At 45.8% G+C, this 22,432-nt stretch overlaps 1 protein-coding gene across 1 annotated transcript in view; it reads right to left on the reverse strand.

Moving 5' to 3' along the window:
• LOC141122066 (uncharacterized) overlaps positions 1–22,432 on the reverse strand; it is a 135,474-nt gene that overhangs the window by 63,146 nt on the left and 49,896 nt on the right. The window contains 4 exon segments of the mRNA XM_073611862.1: positions 5,707–5,848; positions 5,972–6,175; positions 6,255–6,352; positions 6,469–6,511. Of these exon segments, the coding sequence (XP_073467963.1) occupies positions 5,707–5,848; positions 5,972–6,175; positions 6,255–6,352; positions 6,469–6,511 (487 nt within the window).

Below are 22,432 nucleotides of genomic sequence, written 5' to 3' on the forward strand. Positions count from 1 at the left end.
TCGATTCATTATCGCCTTCCTACAGTGACCCATAACTCTACTGGGCTTCAACCTTAGGAAATGGCTCTGGCATCCCTGAATGTAAGGGGTCGAGGCTTTCTGACATGTGATGTCTGCAGCCAGAACTCCTGGCCCCTCCACAGAAGAGAAGGCTGAAATATAAAAGGTGATACATGTATTATTAATATCACAAATAAAAAAATCATAGATTGTGGACATAGCACAATACATTTAGACAGAAAGGACACAAGCATAGACAACAATGTTGTGTATCTGAGTGTGACTAGCTAAACCAACATATCAAAATATGGGAAGAGACCCAAATCTGAACCTCACAGTCTGGTTTTCTGATGTGCGGTCAATATGTAAGCATTAAGACACAAACACACCTTAAATGCTGCGCATTTCTGAAGTGAAGCTAGCTAGGTCATAACTGGTAAATACAGAAAGGACGGGAACCCCCTTTACAGTGGTGTTTTACTGATATACAGCACAACAAGGCCATAAAGAGAAGACAGAAAGACCCAATACTTCTACGTTGATTATTTATGACGAACCACCAAGTACAGTTTTAAGACAATCCTTCCTGTTATTCGGTTCTGTAGTACAGTTACATAGAACCAACACAGAAAGAACACAAGCAACCTGCAGCATTGTGTTTTTCTGAAGAACAGTAAGGTAAGGCAATATGAAACAGAAAGCACCAACAAACTTCAATGTTGAGTATTACTGCTGTGAAGCAACAAAAAAAAACAAAGAAACAGACAGCCTTTACAGCTGCGATCTTTCTGGTCTACTGAAAAATAAGGCAATAACTCCACAATGAGTATTCCTGCTGCGTAGCAAAACCTCAACCAGAAGGGACAGATAAGCTTAGGGTTCCCACACCCGTGCGACCCAACCTGCCACTTGGGACTGCAAGACACATGAGAAGTCATATACTATGGCTTTCAAAGGGTACCATTTGTGTCTGTGCGACTCCAGGTCGCAGCGTCTCCAGCAGTCCCTGCTTACGGAACCACAGACCTCAACATTACACAGGTCGCAGGAAAAGCAATTTTCAGGTTGAACAAACAAGGGCTCCCCATGCTGTGGCTCCCTGGAGGAGTGCAGCTAACAACCCCCTACTGTGTATACCTAAGAAACAGCAAGGAAGATAACTGAGAGAACACCACTTACTGCTGTGCCTTTCTGATATACGGACGATAAGGCAGTAAATATAGGACATACAGGACACAAACAATCTTCAATCTTTGTGTATGTCTGATGTGTAGTAATATACCAATACTGAGCAGAGATGTCACCATCCTCAATGTGTCTCCCTGCTGAGCAGCAAAAACCAATCAGAAAAGGACAATCAACCTTCACTGCTGTGTCCTTTCTGATATGCAGCCAATAAGGCAGTAAATGTAAGACATAAAGGACAGACAACCTTCAATCTTGTATATGTCTGACGTGCAACAACAATTCTGAATAGAGATAGCACATCCATATTCAAGTGATTTGGCATGCGACTCAACATGTCAAATCGCATCCTAAAATCAGCAGCCATTGCCCTTAATAGCACCGTCTGAATCAGCACGGGCCACTTTGTGGTGCTGCACTGATTACCAATGGCAGTATGTGTACTACCCCTGGCACAGGTTCAATTTGTATTTTCCAACAAAATCAGGACCATCTTCATTGCTGCCTTTCTGATAAGCAACCAATAAGGCAGTAATACAGGACCCACAGACAGACCTCAATCTTGTATATCTCTGATGTGCAACAATATAACAATTCTGAATAGAGATAGCACATCCATATTCAAGTGATTTGGCATGCGACTCAACATGTCAAAATCGCATGCCTAAAATCGGCAGCCATTGCCGTTAATAGCACCGTCTGAATCAGCACGACGCCACTTTGTGGTGCTGTACCGATTACCAAATGCAGTATATGTACTACCCCTGGCACAGGTTCAATTTGTATTTCTGTTATGGAGCCCGACAAATCAGGACCATCAATCTTTCCTGCTGCCCTTCTGATAAGCAACCAATAAGGCAGTAATACAGGACACAAAACCCCACAGACAGACCTCAATCTCTGATGTGCAGCAATATAACAATTATGAGCAGAGAGGTCACCAGACTCAATGATGTGTGTTTCTGCCGTGCGGCACAAAACCAGAAAGTACAGACCACCTTCACTGTTGTATTTTTCTGATCTGTAGCCAAACAAAGCAGTACCTTTAGGATATAAAGGACACCCAACAAGCTTCAGTGCAGTGCATTTCTGGTGTACAGCAATATATCCCTTATGAGCAGAGATGTCACCAATCTCAATGTGTATTTCTGCTGTGCCACAAAACATCCCAGCAAGGACAAACCTTCACTACTGAGGTCTGCTGGTGTGCAGCCAAGAAGGAGTCATGGTGTATCCCTTTATGAAATAACCAACAGGGGCAAATTATTCCATAGGCGTAGCCTGGGCTGTAGATACTAACCCTTCACCCCCAGTGAAGGAACAAATCCTAAAATGGTTGGACACCTTACCATAGTAGCTGTTGTCCTACCTTACCTCCGTAGATTGAGGAAGCGTTAGCCAGCTCATACACGGGTGGGGCTGATTAGTAACTAAAGTCTCAATGAGCCCAGCCCTAGAGACCAATTTAAGACCTCTAGAAGAGGTGGTCACCAATTTAGCCTGGAGGTAAATAGCCACCTGCAGGCCTTAAAGAAGCAATCATGTAGCTATCTAGCTCTTGCATATGTTTGCACAGAAAACACTTAATCAAAGGATATAGGAAAACGATTTATGGTAAATCGCCTTTAGATCTGTCACTGAGTGGACTGTAGCCCAAACCAACAAAAAGGTTTTTTCTTACCTCCTGCATTATAATATAACCACAATGTAAAGGTGGAGTGGGAGGTCGGAGCTTATGAAAAGTTACCCATAGCAAGCAACCCCCAAAAGGAGGATCTGTCACAAGGGAACCCCTACTGTGCCACACAGAAGCTTGGTCCCTGCCACATTGTTGAAGGTTAGGTCAGCTTTTAAGCATTTTGGAGCAACTTCAGATTCCTAGCAGCTGGGCTAATAGGGCCAGATAACCTAATGCACCTGCTGAGCAAGGGAGCTTACCCCTGAATCCTTCAACCACTGCACCATTATTAACTTGTTCAGTGGTATACCTGGCCAGTAAGGAACTTTGTTCTACCAGGTCACCCCCTTTGCTATATTCACCCCTACTAAAGTACCACAACTGGGTATGTAGTTAGAGGCTGGCAACCTACTGTTGTGATAACCACAGTGTCTCTGCTATAAGAGGGAGCTGTGGCTGGTGGTTTTTAGCAGTAGCTTCTGGGCTGTTTTGTTATGCAGACCCCAGGCCCTGCACTGCACCACTCAGTAAATACAGATGGAAGGGGAAAAAATGCCTTACCTACCTCTTTCCCATCTGAGGTGGTTTAGGCACACTCGCTCCTCTGCACCACTTGTCCACCATACAGCATCTCTTATGTAAGAGGGAGCTGTAGCTGGTGTTTTTAGCAAAAGCTTCTGCGCTATTTGAATCCAGACCCCAGGGGAGATTATCTCAAATGCCCAGAAACCATCTGGCTGGGATTGGGGATTTTTGACTCACCGTTGTCATCTTCCCCTTTTGCCACAGCCACCGGGCTTGCTTTTCCATCCTTATGGTCCACACACAAGGAGGATAGTGTCCAAAGTGCCCCCCCAACTGCTGTCCCCTTAGGGAGCTGCAAGGTTAGGCTGTGTCCTGCACTGTACCAGTCAGTATATACACGTGGGGGGGCAATGCCGTACATTCCTCATTCCCATCTGAGGTGGTTTAGGCAGACATTCACCGTAGTGAACTGGTGCCTCCTCGAAAGGAGGATGTGGGCGCCTGCTCCTGCTGACTCTCAGCCTTCCCTTCTGGGTAAGAACGCGGGTCGTTCAGGCGGTGCCCTCCTCAGCAGCCCACGCGAGCTACCAGGGGCCCAGGAGTCAGGGGATAGGATCCCCCTGGAAAGAACCGACAGCCAGCACCCCTGTCTGAACGGACGTCCGGACAGGTAAGGGGGGAGACAGGATAAAGGCCCCTGAAGTTCTGGGTACACCACTGTACCCAGGGGCCTTCAGCTCTCAGGGGGCTTTCCCAGTTTCTGCTGCCCCCCCTGAAGAAAGGATAGGGGAACCCCCCAGGAAGGATAAATATATCCTGCCAGACCCAGAGGCTTCCCAGGCATGAGACCACCAGGGGGAGACCACCAGCCCCAGGCTTCTGGTCATTTGGAAAAAAACCAAACAGTTTCGCTGTGTAGGGAGAAACACAATCAAAAACTGAGGATCAAGGGGAAGGGTGGGGACTTAAAACAGCTGCTAATTGATTGTGTTTCCTGTGGGGAGGAGCCTCTCATCTCAGGTGTGCCGTCCTGGAAGATGACTTGAGAAATAATGCATTCTGTATGCAGGCCAAGTAAATGTCTGACGAACTAATCGATTATGAAAATAGTTGACAATCAATTAGTTGTTTCAGCCCAACATCTCTAAATCTCCTACCAGTTCATTTCTTTATTCATGGACCTTAGTCAGAGAGTGAGGAAACAACGAGAACTGTCTTTTATAGGAGTGACAGTGATGAGGGGGATTATAGGACGAGTGTCCCCACCCCCTCTATCACTCATTGCCATCTTCCCAACACAAGAAGTCCTGCACTTCCTTATTTAGTCCATGATTTAGTCATGAATAACAGTGGGGCTGAGTCCCACCAGAGGTCAGAGAGTGAGGATGGGGGAAAACAACCAAGATGAAGACTGGACTGATCCTGAAGACGACCATCATTAGGTTATTGACTCCTCCCTCATTATCACTTTTTGTTTAGGGGTTCCAAAGTCTAAGGATGTTATCACATTATTATCAACATGTAAAAGTCTGTGCTCCAATCAAATCATCAGATATAAAATGTCCAGCTGGTAGGATATGGGTGTAACAAAAGAGAATACATATTATGTGTATATATAGCAGTGGGTAGAGGGGAGAGAGTAGAAGTCAGGACTATGTAATGTACAACATATTGTATAAGATACAACAGATAGGACTATATAGTATCAGAATGATGTAATGTACAACATAGATTATATAGTGCAGGGGTCAGGAGTATGAAATGTACAATATAAATTTTATAATGTAAGGGTCAGGACTCATAATATTGGTATTCAGTAATCAGTGGAAGATTAAATGTTTACATGAGACAAGTTGCAGAGGTCCCACACCGTTGTCTCCCATCTCCTGAGACTGCACTCAGTGACTTGGGTCTGAGACTATACAGACATATCCCTCCACCCGGCACAGCCAGCAAATAACAGAACAAGTAATCCTGGGGACATTGTTCTGTCAGAGATCTTGCCATACTCGGTATGGGGCAGAAGACCCAAAACACATACCCCAGGTGCCTAGATCTAGTAACGTCTATGGTGAAAATGAACATTTTGCTGCCAGCTGAACCCCAGAATCTCCATAAATCCAGTCTAGATACATAAATTGTGTCTGCAGCACAGAGAAGGAAGATTATCCGAGAGAAATACAGGAATACAGGACGGGGAACACAGCTCAGGAAAGTGACCAGGGGATTACAGGCTGATATCACCCAGTCCCCACCCTACTCTGGACCAATCAGTGAGCAGTATGGGTGGAGGAATGTATTTAATGTTAATGACCCACCTGTGCTGATCTCTGTAGGAGTGTCCTCCTCTATTAATGTCCCCGTTATTCCATCCTCCTCCATAGACTGCTGATCATCCCTCACATACCTCTCTTCTTCTTCTGATTTAACCTCAAATTCTATATCAATTGGATCTCCACTCTAAATCAAGAAAATGAAAGAGAATATCATCTGTAAGATATAAGCTTTAATATTGTGACATCACCTAAAGAGTCCACAAACTGTCTCTAGAAGTCTGTGTTTTATAAGCTCCGTCCCACCAACCTTGTAACAGTGAGGGATGGTGTGATCTTCCTGTGTGGAATCCCGGGAATACAGAGGATGGGGACATCTCTCTGGTGGGTTCCTGGTATTAGGTGGCCCCATCATATCCTTGTGTCCTTCTGATAACTCCTCCATTACTCCATACTCCTCATCCTCCTCTTTATACTCTTCTTTAACAATATTATCATCCCCGAGGTTTCCACTCTGAAAATATAATAGAACATTCATTGTAACAAACATGCTGTGTATAAATTATAACTACCAATAATTGTCAATCATCTACCTGATGATGGTGAGGGATGGTGTGACCTTCCTGTGTGGAATCCCGGGAATACAGAGGACGGGGACATCTCTCTGGTGGGTTCCCATTACTGGATCCATCTGTAGGAAACACACACACTGACTGAATACATTGTTTCTATGTGTTTATCAGATGATGGGGGATCTAGGTGGACCCTCCGTACTGCTCTCTCCTTTACAATAAAGTCTCCTCTTACCCGGTGATGTGAGGGGCGGCTGATGGTCCATCATGATGTCCTTCCCAGCACCGCTCATGTCTCCTGTCAGCAGCTCGATGATCTCTCTGGTGACTTCTAGAATCTTCTTAATTCTCTATTCTAGCAGAAAGGGAGGGAGGTGGAGGCAATGTGATTATCATAGGATCTCAAGACTTCACATTAGGAAAACTCTAGATTTGAACACATATAGTAAAATCAAATGACATTCCCAGAATCCTCCTCACCTCACCAATCAGGTCTCCATTTTTATAAAAACCCCACTGGGATATAGTTTACCCAGACAGGGCCCCCCACTCTGTTGGTTAAAAATAGGATTTTTCCTACAGCTTACCTGTAAAATCCTTTTCTTGGAGTACATCACGAGACACAGAGCAGCTATAGTAATTACTATCTGGGTTATACGCCACTTATAGGTGAATGGACACTGGCACACCCAAAAGACAGGAAGTCCCCCCTCTATATAACCTCTCCTATACAGGAAGTACCACAGTTTTGTAGCAAGCAAACCCCAAAAGAGGGGAGGGGCCTCTGTGTCCCGTGATGTACTCCAAGAAAAGGATTTTACAGGTAATCTGTTATAAAAATCCTATTTTTTTATCGTACATCACGTGACACAGAGAAGCTATAGTAATTACTATCTGGGATGTCCCAAAGCAATGCCCCTGAGGGGAGGGAGACACCATCATAGAAATTGCCAGCAAAGAAGGACCTACTCTGCTATTTGTAATACGCTGAGGCCAAAGGCAGTATCTTCTACGAGATTGATCCTGGTAAAAACCCTGTAGATGTATAAACAAAAGACCAAATAGTGGTCTTGTTCACCTGGGCCACTGATACCCCATGATGGATGGCCCAAAATACTCCCACACCTGGTAGAGAAAATTAGTTTTTTGACATTTAAACCATTGGCATCATTGATAAACTGCCAGATCCACTGCTAAATATTCAACCTGGATGCCGCCTGCCCTTCCTGGGCTCTTCTGGCAGCACAAACCAGGATTCCCGACTTGTACCGACAACTCAAGTAGACTCTGAGCATCTGAACTACCTCTAGAGTTGAGAAAAATAAAAAGGCAAGACAATGTCCTGATTCAAGTGAAAAACTAGAAACCACTTTGGGCAATAAAAATGGGTGAGGACGCAACATTACCTTATAATGCAAGACCAAGAATGGCTCCTTGCATGAAAGAGCCGCCAACTCTGACACTCCACTTCGTGAAATGATAGCAACCAAAGAAGCCACCTTCTGAGATGAAAGGACCAACAGAATCACCCCGATTGGTTCAAAAGTGGCCTCTGCAAGGACAGTCAGGGCAGCCGTCAAATTTTGGGGCCCCTTACACAGCTTTAGGCCTGGGCCCCCGGGGCCTGATCACCAACATTCCCCAGGGCCTGCCCACTGGCCGTCCCACCGAATCCGCCCACATTGTGGAGACTGGAGGAATGGATAGATGATTGGTGCTGGGCATGAATGTGGATACATTGTGGAGACCGGAGGGATGGATGGATGATGCTGTGTGTGGATGTGGATAGACAGGGCCGGTGCAAGGAATTTTGTCTACTTAGGTGAGTATGCATTTTGGTGTCCCCCCAACCGTCCTCCTACCAACCCCTACCATCCACAATGCAAACCCCCACTCCTATACAGTACAGTGTCTTTATACAATACAGACTGGTCTTATACACTGACACCGTACTGTACATTATATGCAGACCAGTCTGTACCCTGCTGACACTTACGTACAGAGTGCAGGGTTCAGGAAAGTGTGAGGTACAGAGTGTAGGGTTCAGGCGAGTGCTAGGTACAGAGTGCAGGATTCTGGATTGCGTTATGTACAGGAAGGAAGGTGGGTTCTGGCATGCATTATATACAGGAAGGTGGGTTCTGGCGTGCGTTATGTACAGGAAGGTGGGTTCTGGCGTGCGTTATGTACAGGAAGGTGGGTTCTGGCGTGCGTTATGTACAGGAAGGTGGGTTCTGGCGTGCGTTATGTACAGGAAGGTGGGTTCTGGCGTGCGTTATGTACAGGAAGGTGGGTTCTGGCGTGCGTTATGTACAGGAAGGAAGGTGGGTTCTGGCATGCATTATGTACAGGAAGGTGGGTTCTGGCGTGCGTTATGTACAGGAAGGTGGGTTCTGGCGTGTGTTATGTACAGGAAGGAAGGTGGGTTCTGACATGCATTAAGTACAGGAAGATGGGTTCTGGCGTGCATTATGTACAGGAAGGAAGGTGGGTTCTGGCGTGCGTTATGTACAGGAAGGTGGGTTCTGGCGTGTGTTATGTACAGGAAGGTGGGTTCTGGCGTGCGTTATGTACAGGAAGGAAGGTGGGTTCTGGCGTGCGTTATGTACAGGAAGGTGGGTTCTGGCGTGCGTTATGTACAGGAAGGCGGGTTCTGGCGTGCGTTATGTACAGGAAGGCGGGTTCTGGCGTGCGTTATGTACAGGAAGGCGGGTTCTGGCGTGCGTTATGCACAGGAAGGTGGGTTCTGGCATGCGTTATGTACAGGAAGGTGGGTTCTGGCGTGGTTTATGTACAGGATTTAGGGTTCTGGAGTGCGTTATGTACAGGAAGGTGGGTTCTGGTGTGTGTTATGTACAGGGTTCATAAGAACACTAGGTACAGAGTCCATTCATCCATGTATATCCCAATACTGCACCTCTCCTCCACTGCTAATAACCTCTGCATTACACACACACACACACACACACACACACACACACACCTCTTCCCTCATCTTCCCATCCCCCAAAGCTCCACCATCCTCCACATGATTACCTTTGTAAAAGAACTTTTCTGTAAACTTCTTTTCAGCTTCTGAACTCCCGACCAGATAGGAGATAAGGATCATGGTGCAGAGCAGGGAGGCTGTTGAAGTAGCCATGGGAGAGCTGCTCTACCCCCACTTTCAACTAATGCAGAAGCTGAAAGCTGCCTTGGTACTGTTTCCCCAGCCAGCAATGTACGAATGCCTCTTCCCCTCTACACTGGTTGCTGGACAAAGGGGGCGGTTATTCCCGCCCATACTCGACATCACAGCTCTCATCTCACAGGTGAAGTCTCTAGTCCACGCTGCACAGTGGACATCCAGCTGGCTTGCTCACCCATTCCATTCCCTGGCTGTGCTGGATGTTATATCAGCAACATAATGTGTATGCTCCTCTCCTTCTCTGTAGCGGGCCCCGGGGGGGGGGGGGGGAAGGGGGGGAAGGGGGAGGGGCGGCCAGGCAGGCCCCTTGGGATGCTCGGGCCCCTTACAGGAGTACTGCCTGTACCCCCCTGATGGCGGCCCTGAGGACAGTCAAGATCAATTCAAGTCCCAAGGACACAAGAATGGCCTGACAGGCGGGACTGTCCAAGTTACATGCTGCATGAAACAAAGGAGTGAGAGAGAAACAACGGCCCCTGGAAAAAACTGGATAGGGACGAACTCTGACCCTTAACAGTACTTAAGGCCAAACTCCTTTCCTCTACCGATTGGAGAAAGAAAAAGAAAATCTCCCGCCCACATATTTCTGCGGGTGCCACTTCCTAGCTTCACCCCAGGGAAAAAAATATTTTCAAGTTCTGTAATTGAAGTTCCCTGAAGCTGGCTTCCAGAGGCTCAACAGTGCTGACATACAGGACTCAAGACCATCAGGTCCCGCTGGACTGGGAGTGTCCAAAAGGAGCAACCCCCGCAAGACTCGCTATGTCTGTGTACCAAGCCCCCCTGTTCTAATTCGGCCAACACTGATATCAGTGTTACCACCTTTCGGATTCTTCGCAAAAGATGTGGCAGAATCCGAAACGGGGAAAAAAAACTTAAAATAAGGGAAAACCAGACCTTAAGGTGTTACCAGTACATGTACCATTATTGACAGTGAGACTCTTGTCCCGGACACACCTTTCCGAAACTGTGGTAGAACTTGGAATCTAGTAGATTCCCCTGCAGAGTTCCCCTTGCCACTATCCTATACCTGGAATATGTATTGGCCATAGAGACAGCACTTGTACTGTCCCAGACAGAATGTGGTACACCTTCCCGAGTCACATGACCTCTGGTGCCGCCCTGATGGTTGACATATAAATGCCTGCAGAGGAATTTCCAGATTGAACATACAACAGGTTTGTCCTATAATCCAGAGCAAGGCATACTGGCCAAAAATTCCAAGCTATTGAACAGTATTCTCTCATGTGGAGACCAAGCCCACTGAACTGTAGCCAGCCTTAAGTCAACAGAGAGACTGGCATCAGTGGTTATTATTTTCCAAATTCCTGAAAAGGAAGAATATCAAGCACCAATTTTTGCTCTGCAACACCTGGAAACAGAAATGAATGTATAAAGAACCAGTGCGCAAAAACCCAATGTACACAGAGAACTTTAAAACTGACGGTAAAATACCCAATAGAGAGCTGCCAACATAGATAGGTTCACTCAATTCCCCCAAGATAGATAATAGATAGAGATATGTGGCGCTGCTCCATCAATCAGTGATAAAAAATATATATAAAAATATTCAAAAACGCAACTAAAATGAACTATGCTGTAGGATGAAGTACGCAAAGTGGGCTCCACCTTGTATATTGAATATTAATTAAAGCCTAGAGATAAATATCACCATACATGAGTAGAACAAAGAAAAATTCTGCAATATCAACAATAAATTGTGAGTACCAGTATGCTCCGAATAAAATATGTGATTTCCGTGCTCAATGAATTATATCAGCCACCCCTCATCAGGTGGCAAAAAATACAGTGAACCTGTGAATATAATGAGCTAACTTCCCAGGCTGAAAAAACACCAAAAAACCATAAGCAAATAATATCCAATATCTCACAGGCAACAAGCTGGAGATCAAATTATTTCTAGTGCTGATGCCAAAAATACATAAATCTTCAACGTGAACTAAAAAGTGGATGTATTAAACCGACATAAAGTGCAAAAAAAAAAACCACTACGATCAGCAAGAATTCCTATATGATCCACAATAAGAAAATAAATTCCACAATAATAATGCAGTCATATCCTAATAATCTAGTGCATAATAGGTGATTGAAAATACTGTAGAAACAATAAATAATTTTAAATATTATCAATAAAATTTTTTTTAAATAAATGAAAAATCAAATATGATAGGACAGATAATCCCACAAAAGAGACACTGTCCCAAACGGTGACAATAGTGCAATAAGTCCATACAGAAAGTGCAGTAGTGATGGGTGACTTCCACACAAAAACAGTCTTTGATTATAGTGCCAAATGTGCAGTGACTGGTGCTTTTCTTCTATGCACGATCTAGTGCATCTCCCAAGTGTTTCCCCCAGCCTCTCACCTCCAGCAACGGCCCCCAATGGGCCAAGTAGAGCGGATAAAAATTCGAGGAGAGGATGTGTTTCCTGCAGCTTTTCTTTAATGCCAAATGAGTCCGTCTCTCTGCAACTCCTCCTGCGACTCCCAGCACTCCCAGCAATCCCAGCAGTTTGTTTAGAAACAAAGGAGAGGTCTCATGGTGCAGTATTAAATACACGTTTATTGAAAAACATAGCAACTTACATTTAAAATAGCAGCGAACAGTGGATGTGTAGAGCTTCCGGGTTCGGCCGTCCCCGAGAAGCGTCGGCACCTGACTCCTCCTACCCTGACGCGTTGCGTCACACCACGTGACTTTATCAAAGGGATCCCTTTGATAAAGTCACGTGGTGTGACGCAACGCGTCAGGGTAGGAGGAGTCAGGTGCCGACGCTTCTCGGGGACGGCCGAACCCGGAAGCTCTACACATCCACTGTTCACTGCTATTTTAAATGTAAGTTGCTATGTTTTTCAATAAACGTGTATTTAATACTGCACCATGAGACCTCTCCTTTGTTTCTAAACAAACTGCTGGGATTGCTGGGAGTGCTGGGAGTCGCAGGAGGAGTTGCAGAGAGACGGACTCATTTGGCATTAAAGAAAAGCTGCAGGAAACACATCCTCTCCTAGAATTTTTATCCGCTCTACTTGGCCCATTGGGGGCCGTTGCTGGAGGTGAGAGGCTGGGGGAAACACTTGGGAGATGCACTAGATCGTGCATAGAAGAAAAGCACCAGTCACTGCACATTTGGCACTATAATCAAAGACTGTTTTTGTGTGGAAGTCACCCATCACTACTGCACTTTCTGTATGGACTTATTGCACTATTGTCACCGTTTGGGACAGTGTCTCTTTTGTGGGATTATCTGTCCTATCATATTTGATTTTTCATTTATTTAAAAATTTTTTATTGATAATATTTAAAATTATTTATTGTTTCTACAGTATTTTCAATCACCTATTATGCACTAGATTATTAGAATATGACTGCATTATTATTGTGGAATTTATTTTCATATTGTGGATCATATAGGAATTCTTGCTGATCGTAGTGGTTTTTTTTTTGCACTTTATGTCGGTTTAATACATCCACTTTTTAGTTCACGTTGAAGATTTATGTATTTTTGGCATCAGCACTAGAAATAATTTGATCTCCAGCTGTTGCCTGTGAGATATTGGATATTATTTGCTTATGGTTTTTTGGTGTTTTTTCAGCCTGGGAAGTTAGCTCATTATATTCACAGGTTCACTGTATTTTTTGCCACCTGATGAGGGGTGGCTGATATAATTCATTGAGCACGGAAATCACATATTTTATTCGGAGCATACTGGTACTCACAATTTATTGTTGATATTGCAGAATTTTTCTTTGTTCTACTCATGTATGATGATATTTATCTCTAGGCTTTAATTAATATTCAATATACAAGGTGGAGCCCACTTTGCGTACTTCATCCTACAGCATAGTTCATTTTAGTTGCGTTTTTGAATATTTTTATATATATTTTTTATCACTGATTGATGGAGCAGCGCCACATATCTCTATCTATTACCTGGAAACAGAGCCTTCTGGCAATGCAATGCCTGGATCTTCAAGTTCCAGACAGAGAATGAACCTCTACCAAGACCTGGAGTACGGCTGTATGTAGAGAACATGCTTTGACCTAAACACAGCTTCCTTCTGTAGAAATATATTGAAGGAACCCCTGGAAATGACTGCTTCCTGAGCAAAGATTATTGAGGTAAAGAGTATTGAGGTGTCTTCAGCAAGCCCAGCACTGGGGCTAAACGCTTTGAGAACTCTCCAGAGCTGTGGCCAACCCAAAGGGAAGATTCACAAAAAAACGGCTTTCCACTGCAATTACAGAAATCTGATGAGCCTGGAAACAAACCGCCACATGAAGGTGTGTGTTTACAGATGATTATGGACCCCGAAATCTACCTCTTGCAGAGAGGCCATAACTGAACAGTCTAGCCTATCTGAAACAGAAGGATGTTCAGCAGCTTGAGATCTTAAGATAGACCTCATGTCCCTATTTGGCTTTGGAACTGTTACCATTTAATAGTCTCACAATAATGAGCCCATAACTTCTGCTCCAAGAGCAAGTGCAAGGCAAAAGACTGACGACTCTGAGACAGACCCAGACAGTCCCAAGAGGTGCACTTAACCTACCAGGCTTCTGCCGGCTAAAGATGGAACAAACCACCTCAGAGACTATCCTAAGATTTTCTGGCCTGAGATACTCTCAAACCCCAACAGCCTCAGATGCCTCCCCCACCCAGGTGGGGAAAGCTTTACAGCATCCGGTATTCCCGGGCAGTCTCCAATCCATATACTAACCAGGCTTGATCCTGCTTAGGCTTCGATCAACCGAGATTAGGCATGATCAAGGTGATGCGGCCGCAGTCTGACGAAAAATGAATGCGACAGGAAACACTGCAATGCCAAACACCAGTGTGGCTCAGATGCACCCGACACCACTGTCCATCGGGAGATGTGGACACCACCAGATCCCTGAACCTGAGAGCGGTGCCCCTGCTTCCCCCAGCTGCCTCTCTTTTCTGGAACCATTTAACTGGTATAACAGGTAAATGATGCAGCAACTATATTATCCAACCTAATATACAGTCCTCCCAGGATGCAGGCCTAGAACAAATGTTGGTTTACCTCTATGCAACCCCTTAGGTATGCATGTACCTAGGTATGCAAACATGCAGGTATACAAGTATTCTTGCCATTCATGTATTTATGTATGCAGTACAAGGTCAATAAGCACACACGCATTTACCCCCAGGCAAACAAGCACCCGGGCAAATAAGCCCATATGCATGTAGTCCTATGCAAATAAGCACATATGTATGTAGTCCCAGGAAAATAAGTACATGTTTAATTTAGTGTTTTAATTTTTTAGTGTTTAAGCAATATGCACCTATGGAAGCATGCATTTATGGAAGCATATGCTTATGCAACTATGCATTTAGGCAAAATATGAAAGCGTGTACTGTACACGCGCATTCCTGCAACATGTGCTCATGGAAACAAGCATTTTCGCAATAAGCAAGCATGAGTTTATGAAACGTGTTTATGCAACATTACGCAACACGTATCTATGCAGACACATATAAACATGCATCTTTATGCAATCATGTATCCTTATGTGACCATGTATCCTTATGTGACCATGTATCCTGGTGCGACCATGTATCCTGGTGCGACCATGTATCCTGGTGCGACCATGTATCCTGGTGCGACCATGTATCCTGGTGCGACCATGTATAACCATGTATATTTAAGCAAATATGTATAAACATGCATCTTTCTGCAACCATGTATCTTTATGTGATCATGTATCTATGCGATCAAGTATCTTTATGCAACCATGTATCCTAATGCGATCATGTATTACCATGTATATTTAACCACTTAGCAACCGTCCCATAGCTGAATGAAGGCTACAGGGAGGTTGCTTAACTCCGGGAGGGAGGACAGTGACGTCCTCCCAGAATCCCGCTCTCGCGGGGCCCCTGGGGTGCGCACCTGAGAACATCTGTGACCGCCGGGGCATCACGGATCCCGGTAAACGGCCACTGATCGCGGCCGTTTACCATGTGATCGCTCAGTCAAATGACGGATGATCACATGTAAACACATCTCATGACGCCGGTTCCTCTCTCCCCTCTGTGTACCGATCGGTACAGTGTGAGAGGAGAGGAGGAGAGATCGGATGGCAGCAGAGGTGGGCTGGATCTGTAGTGCACACAGGGTTGCTCTGTGACAACTGCAGTCACATCCAGCCAGCCATCCATCCATGCTCAGCCATCCCTCCATGCTCCATATTCTAATACCCTGCACTACTCTGCACTGCCCTGCACTGCGCTGCACTGCACTACTCAGCAATACCCCGCCAAACCCTACCATACCGTGCTATACTCTGCCATACCCTGCCATACCCGGCAATACACACCCATACTCGGCCATACCCACCCATACTCGGCCATACCCACCCATACTCGGCCATACTTGGTGATACCCAGTCATACTCGGTGATACCCTGCAATACCCTGCCATACCCAGCCATGCTCAGTCATACTCGGCCTCTGTATGTGGCCAGGCTGTGGAAGTCTCACACATGTGGTATTGCCGTACTCAGGAGGAGTAGGAGAATCTATTTTGGGGTGTCATTTTTGGTATGTACATGATATGTGTTAGAAATATTGTATAAAATGGACAACTTTGTGTTAAAAAAAAAAAAAAATGCGTTTTAACCACTTCCCGCCCGCCGGCCATCATACGACGTCCTTGACTTTGTGTGGGGATATCTGAATGATGCCTGCAGCTACAGGCATCATTCAGATATCAGCTTTTTCAGCCGGCGATTCCCTACACCATGAGAATGGTCATAGCGGCTGTTCCACTGCTTGATCGTTCTTACGGGAGGCGAGAGGGGACGTCCCTCCCCTCCCGCCGCCCTCCGGTGCTTCTACCGACTCACCGCTACGATCGAAGCCAGGATCTTTTTTTTTTTTTTTTTATTATTTCAGGCTTCCCAGCCTAGAGGTGAGATGTGAGGTCTTATTTGCGTCCTTTTCTTCCCAAAAATAGAGCTTTCTTTTGATGGTATTTGATCACCTCTGCCATTTTTATTTTTTTGCGCTATACACGGAAAAAGACCAAAAATTTTGAAAAAAAAAAAGATATTTTCTACTTTTTGTTCTAAAAAAAAAATCCAATAAACTCAATTTTAGTCATACATTTAGGCCAAAATGTATCCGGCCACATGTCTTTGGTAAGAAAAACGTCAATAAGTGTATATTTAATGGTTTGCGCAAAAGTTATAGCGCCTACAAACTAGGGTACATTTTCTGGAATTTACACAGTCTTTAATTTATGACTGCCTATGTCGTTTCTTGAGGTGCTAAAATGGCAGGGCAGTACAAAGTAGACACCCCAAGGAAATTGCTGAGAGGCATGTTGAGCCCATTGAATATTCATTTTTTTGTCCCAAGTGATTGAATAATGACAAAAAAAAAAAAAAAAGAAAATTACAAAAAGTTGTCACTAAATGATATATTGCTCACACAGGCCATGGGCATATGTGGAATTGCACCCCAAAATACATTTAGCTGCTTCTCCTGAGTACGGGGATACCACATGTGTGGGACTTTTTGGGAGCCTAGCCACATACGGGGCCCCGAAAACCAATCACCGCCTTCAGGATTTCTAAGAGTGTACATTTTTTATTTCACTCTTCACTGCCTATCACAAATTTGGAGGCCATGGAATGCCCAGGTGGCACAAACCCCCCCAAATTACCCCATTTTGGAAAGTAGACACCCCAAGCTATTTGCTGAGAGGCATGGTGAGTATTTTGCAGCTCTCATTTGTTTTTGAAAATAAAGAAAGACAAGAAAAAAAAGCTGAGTTAGACTTACCGGTAACTCCTTTTCTGAGAGTCTTCCAGGACAGCCCATGAGACCTTGGGCTCCTCCTACCAGGACAGGAAACACGTCACCCCCACCAGATAAAAGGGCGGTCCTCCAGGCCCATGTCAGTATTCTCAAGAACCATAGGACCCTGCAAAACATATGCATAATACACATAACTTCAGACAATACCGGGTGGGAATCCGGCTGTCCTGGAAGACTCTCAGAAAAGGAGTTACCGGTAAGTCTAACTCAGCTTTTCTCCAAGCGTCTTCCAGGACAGCCCATGAGACGATGAGCCAGAACTTACCAGTCTAGGGAGGGACAACTGCCTGAAGGACCTTACGACCAAACGCCTGCTCCTGAGCTGATAGGAGATCCAGGCGATAATGTTTAATGAAGGTCGAGTAACTGGACCAAGTGGCAGCCCTGCAAATTTGTTCCGGTGAGGCACCAGCCCTCTCAGCCCAAGACGTAGACAAGGCTCTAGTTGAGTGCGCAGTAACAAAATTTTGTAAGCTTCCAAGATGGCTTGCTTTATCCATCTAGCCAATGTGGCTTTAGATGCACTATTCCCCTTGTGAACTCCAGAAAAGAGGACAAACAAGGCATCAGTTTTTCTAAAGGTCTTCGTGACCTCAAGATAGACCAAGAGGATCCTTCTTACATCTAGAAAACTAAATTTTCTTTCTAAGTCGCCCTGTGGCGAACTACAAAAGGTTGGCAATACAATGTTCTGAGATCGGTGGAATGTACTTGCCACCTTGGGCAAAAAACCTGGATCGGTTCGTAACACAACTCGATCCTCAAAAATCGTGAGGAAGGGCTCCCTAACTGATAGGGCCTGCAACTCACTTACCCTACGAGCTGAGGTAACAGCTATAAGGAACACAGTTTTTAATGTAAGTAACTTAACTGACATACTTTCCAGAGGTTCAAACAGAAATTCTACCAGAGTTTGAAGTACTAGGGACAGATCCCACGTTGGACAACTTCTCACTACTACTGGTCTGGCCCTAGAGATAGATTTGAAAAATCTGGCTATAGTGGGATTTTCCAGGAGAGAAAACTGGAGGAACACACTAATAGCTGCCGCCTGTACCTTTAAGGTACTAACAGAAAGACCTTTGTCGACACCCTCTTGGAAAAATTCCAAAATAGACAGAATATCATGAGTTAATCTATCATTTTCAGATAACCATGAGTTAAACCTTTTCCAAACTTTGGAATATATGGCTCTAGTAACTGGCTTCCTGCAATTAACGAGAGTCCTGACTACTTTGTCAGAGAATCCTTGGGCGCTCAGTATCTTTTATTCAGATACCAGGCCGTCAAGTTTAAGGAAACCACCTGAGGGTGTGATACTGGACCCTGCAATAATAGGTCTTCCCTTTTCGGAAGACTCCACGGAGGCTCTGAAACCAGAGACTGTAGCAGGGAAAACCATGGCCTCTTGGGCCAAAACGGGGCAATTAGAATCAGATCTGTCTCTTCCAGCCGAAACTTCCGGAGGACTTCTGGAATCAGCCTGATTGGCGGAAAGGCATAACATAGGCCTGGAGGCCACGGGTTCGCCAGAGCATCGATCCCCAAGGCTTGGTCTGCCGGGTTCATGGAAAAGAATATCTCCGTCTTGCGGTTGTTTCGGTTTGCGAACAAATCCACTACCGGATAACCCCATCTCTTGGTGAGGTCTGCAAAGACTTCAGGATGAAGGGACCAGTTGTCTCGGTCTATCCTGTGACAGCTGAGATAATCTGCCAGGCAATTGTTTTTCCCCTTCAGGTGTACAGCAGAAATGGAGGCTAGATTCCCCTCTGCCCATGAAAGGATCTCCTGGGCTATATTGTCTGACAGGATTTGGAGGTTGTGACCCCTGATCTCCATCTGAAAAGACTGGAGGGCTCTCTGGACTGCAAGCAGCTCTCTTTGATTGGATGAGGCCCTTGCCTCCTCTGGGGACCACTCTCCTTGTGCTACTGCATTGCTGAGGTGGGCCCCCCATCCCCAGGAACTCGCATCCGTGGTAATCCTTCGGGAAATGGGAAAGGACCATGGGAGACCTCCTGCTAGGTGCTGACCAGCTCTCCACCACCACAGGCTTCTTTTTATCCTGTCAGGAAGCCAGATCCTTGACTCCAGGGACCTTACGTCCCCGTCCCAGTTTCTTAAAAGAAACCTTTGTAACGGACGCTGACGGAGTCTCGCCCATGGTACTGCGGGAAAACATGAGGTCATAAGACCCACTGCCCTCGACACCTGTCTCAGAGAGACCGACTGGTTGGTCTGCAATGTTGACATAGTCTGGAACACTTTGGTAATCTTCTCCTGAGGAAGAAAAACTCTTTGGTTCACGGAGCAAAAATCGTAACCCAGAGTAAAAGTAAAAGTAACACTTTCTGGGCCGGAATCAAGGACGATTTTTCTTTGTTTATTAGCCAGCCTAGGGACTGTAAGAAGTCCTGTACAGCCTGGAGATCTTCCAACAGCCTTTGGTATGATTTTGCCACTATCAGGAGGTCGTCTAAGTAAGGGATAACCGTTATTGCCTTTAATCTTAGAGGAGCCAGTGCTTCCCCCAACACCTTCGTAAAGATGCGTGGGGCTGAGGAAAGACCGATGGGGAGGGACTGAAATTGAAAATGTCGGGTCCCCATACCCGTCTTCACTGCCAATCTCAAAAACTTTTGGAAGGCTGGATGGATAGGGATGTGAAGATAAGCGTCCCTTAAGTCCAACGTGGCCATAAAGCAGTTTGGGTATAGTAGGTTTTGCCTCTGCCTTTGTGCCCAGTCCAATGCTTTTTCGGCCTGCTGTCCTTCTCTCTAGGACTCTGTTGCCTGTTTTGGCCACGAAAAAATTTTCTGGCTGTCTGAACTCTTTTTCGCTGGAAACGCCTTTTTCTTATCAGCCGTGCGTTCCAGTGCCTCCTGTAGACCTGGGCCAAATAAATGATCGCCAGTTAAAGGAAGGCCACAAAGGCGCAACTTGGAGGCCGAGTCCCCTGACCAGGTCTTAAGCCAAACGCTTCTCCTGGCCGAGTTCACTAGAGCCGAAGTCCTGGCTGACATTCTTACCGACTCAGCGGAAGAATCTGCCAAAAAACCCACTGCCTGAAATAGGAGAGGAAACGACTTTAAAATTTGCTCTCTGGAGGTACCTGCTGACAGAGGTGACTGAATCTGAGTCAACCAAACCTCCAGATTTCTGGCCACACAAGTGGAAGCCAAAGCTGGTTTCAGGTTTCCAACTGCTGAGTCCCAGGCTCTGTGGAGAAGGATATCCCCCCTCTTGTCCATCGGATCCTTAAGCGTACCTATATCATCAAACGCCAGGTCCGAGTTTTTTGAACCTTTTGAAAGAGGTGCGTCTAACTTGGGATTCTTATTCCATCGCTGCGCAGTGTCCTCATCAAAAGGAAATCTCCTTTTTAGGTTACTAGAGAAGAATGGTTTTCTCTCAGGATTATCCCATTCCAGTTTAATAGTATCAACCAAAGAACTATGAACTGGAAACACTCTTGATTTTCTCTTATGTAATCCTTTATACATAAGATCATGTTTGGATAACTGAACCTCTTCCTCTTTTAATTCAAGGGTAGTATAGATAGCCTTTAATAAGTCATCTACATCCTCAACAGATAACTTAAATCTTGAGCCTCGAGTGGATTCTCTATCTCTGGGCTCTGTATCTGACCCCGATTCTTCCAGAGAAGAACGGGTAGATCTGACCTCAGCCTCAGAGTCTTCGCTCTCTGCCTGCTGCGGAGTGCTTACTGATGCCTTCAGTGAAGACGGACTCTCTGCTGGAGTCTGGAGCTTGTCAATAAGCGTTCTAAAGGAACTGAAGGTGGACGCAAGCTCATCCCTAACAGAAGTAAGCATCTTCTGGCAAGAGGCAACCGGGTCATCCTTTACTAGGCCTTCTATACAGGTGCGACAAACTGCTTTGCTCCATGAGGAGCTCAATTTGTTTTGCGCAAACCGCACATTTCCTTTTAAGTGGCTGCGCTTGGGCCTTGTCCTGAGTCTTGGTCTGCAAGACAAAATAAATGACCCACAATGTAATTAAAGCCACACAATCACTCCGTAACACCACGTGCAGGAGGGAGGAAATGTGTCCCCTTACACCCACTACTACAGAGGGGGGAGGGGGAGGGAACACTCACAGGGATAGTAAGGTGGTGACAGAACACCCCAGGCTTACCTGTGAGGTGCTGGTGTTGGGAACTGCATCCGCTGCCTGTGCAGGTACTGCAGGAGGATCCATTCTGCCCCTCTTGGTCATCCACAGCCTGGCTGCTTAACACCAAGAAACACCAGCAGCCAGCGTTCTCTGTTCGCGCCGTTTATGAAGACTGGAACCTTGTCTCCGGCGCCCGATGATGATGTCATATGCCCCGGAAGTAACCCTCTCCAGGCACTTCCTGTGGGCCGGCTTGGAGCGCAATAGCTCCGCCCCCTCGAACGCTGCGGCTTCCTCCATTCCTTGCTCAGATCAGCCAGGCTGTCGGCAGGGAAGGACAACCGAAGCTCAGCTGAGCTAGAGTGCAATGCACTGCGCTAGGGGCACGACTTCGCACCGGTCCTGGCCCTCTCCAGGCACTGAGGACAGAGAACAGCAACACAGCCAACCTCCCCAGCGGTGTGCTGCTTCTGGCAGAGGAAGAGGTAAGTGATATGCCCCAGAAAAAAACCATACAAAGCCCCTGATTATAAGGCCTATGGGAGCAGGTTCCATGAACATGTTACCCCCCGTCCGGAGGAAACACAAATAACTGACATGGGCCTGGAGGACCGCCCTTTTATCTGGTGGGGGTGACGTGTTTCCTGTCCTGGTAGGAGCCCAAGGTCTCATGGGCTGTCCTGGAAGACGCTTGGAGAAATTTTTTTCTTCTTTTTTCAATTTTCAAAACTTTGTGACAAAAAGTGAGGTCTGCAAAATACTCACTATACCTTAGCAAATAGCTTGGGGTGTCTACTTTCCAAAATGGGGTCATTTAGGGGTTTTTTTTGCCACCTGGGCATTCCATGGCCTCCGAAACTGTGATAGGCAGTGAAGAGTGAAATCAAAAATTTACGCCTTATAAAGCCTGAAGGCGGTGCTTGGTTTTCGGGGTCCCGTGCGTGGCTAGGCTCCCAAAAATCCCACACATGTGGTATCTCCGTACTCAGGAGAAGCAAC

This window comes from Aquarana catesbeiana, unplaced genomic scaffold (genome assembly GCF_042186555.1).
Source record: "Aquarana catesbeiana isolate 2022-GZ unplaced genomic scaffold, ASM4218655v1 unanchor237, whole genome shotgun sequence".
NCBI classification, from domain to species: domain Eukaryota; kingdom Metazoa; phylum Chordata; class Amphibia; order Anura; family Ranidae; genus Aquarana; species Aquarana catesbeiana.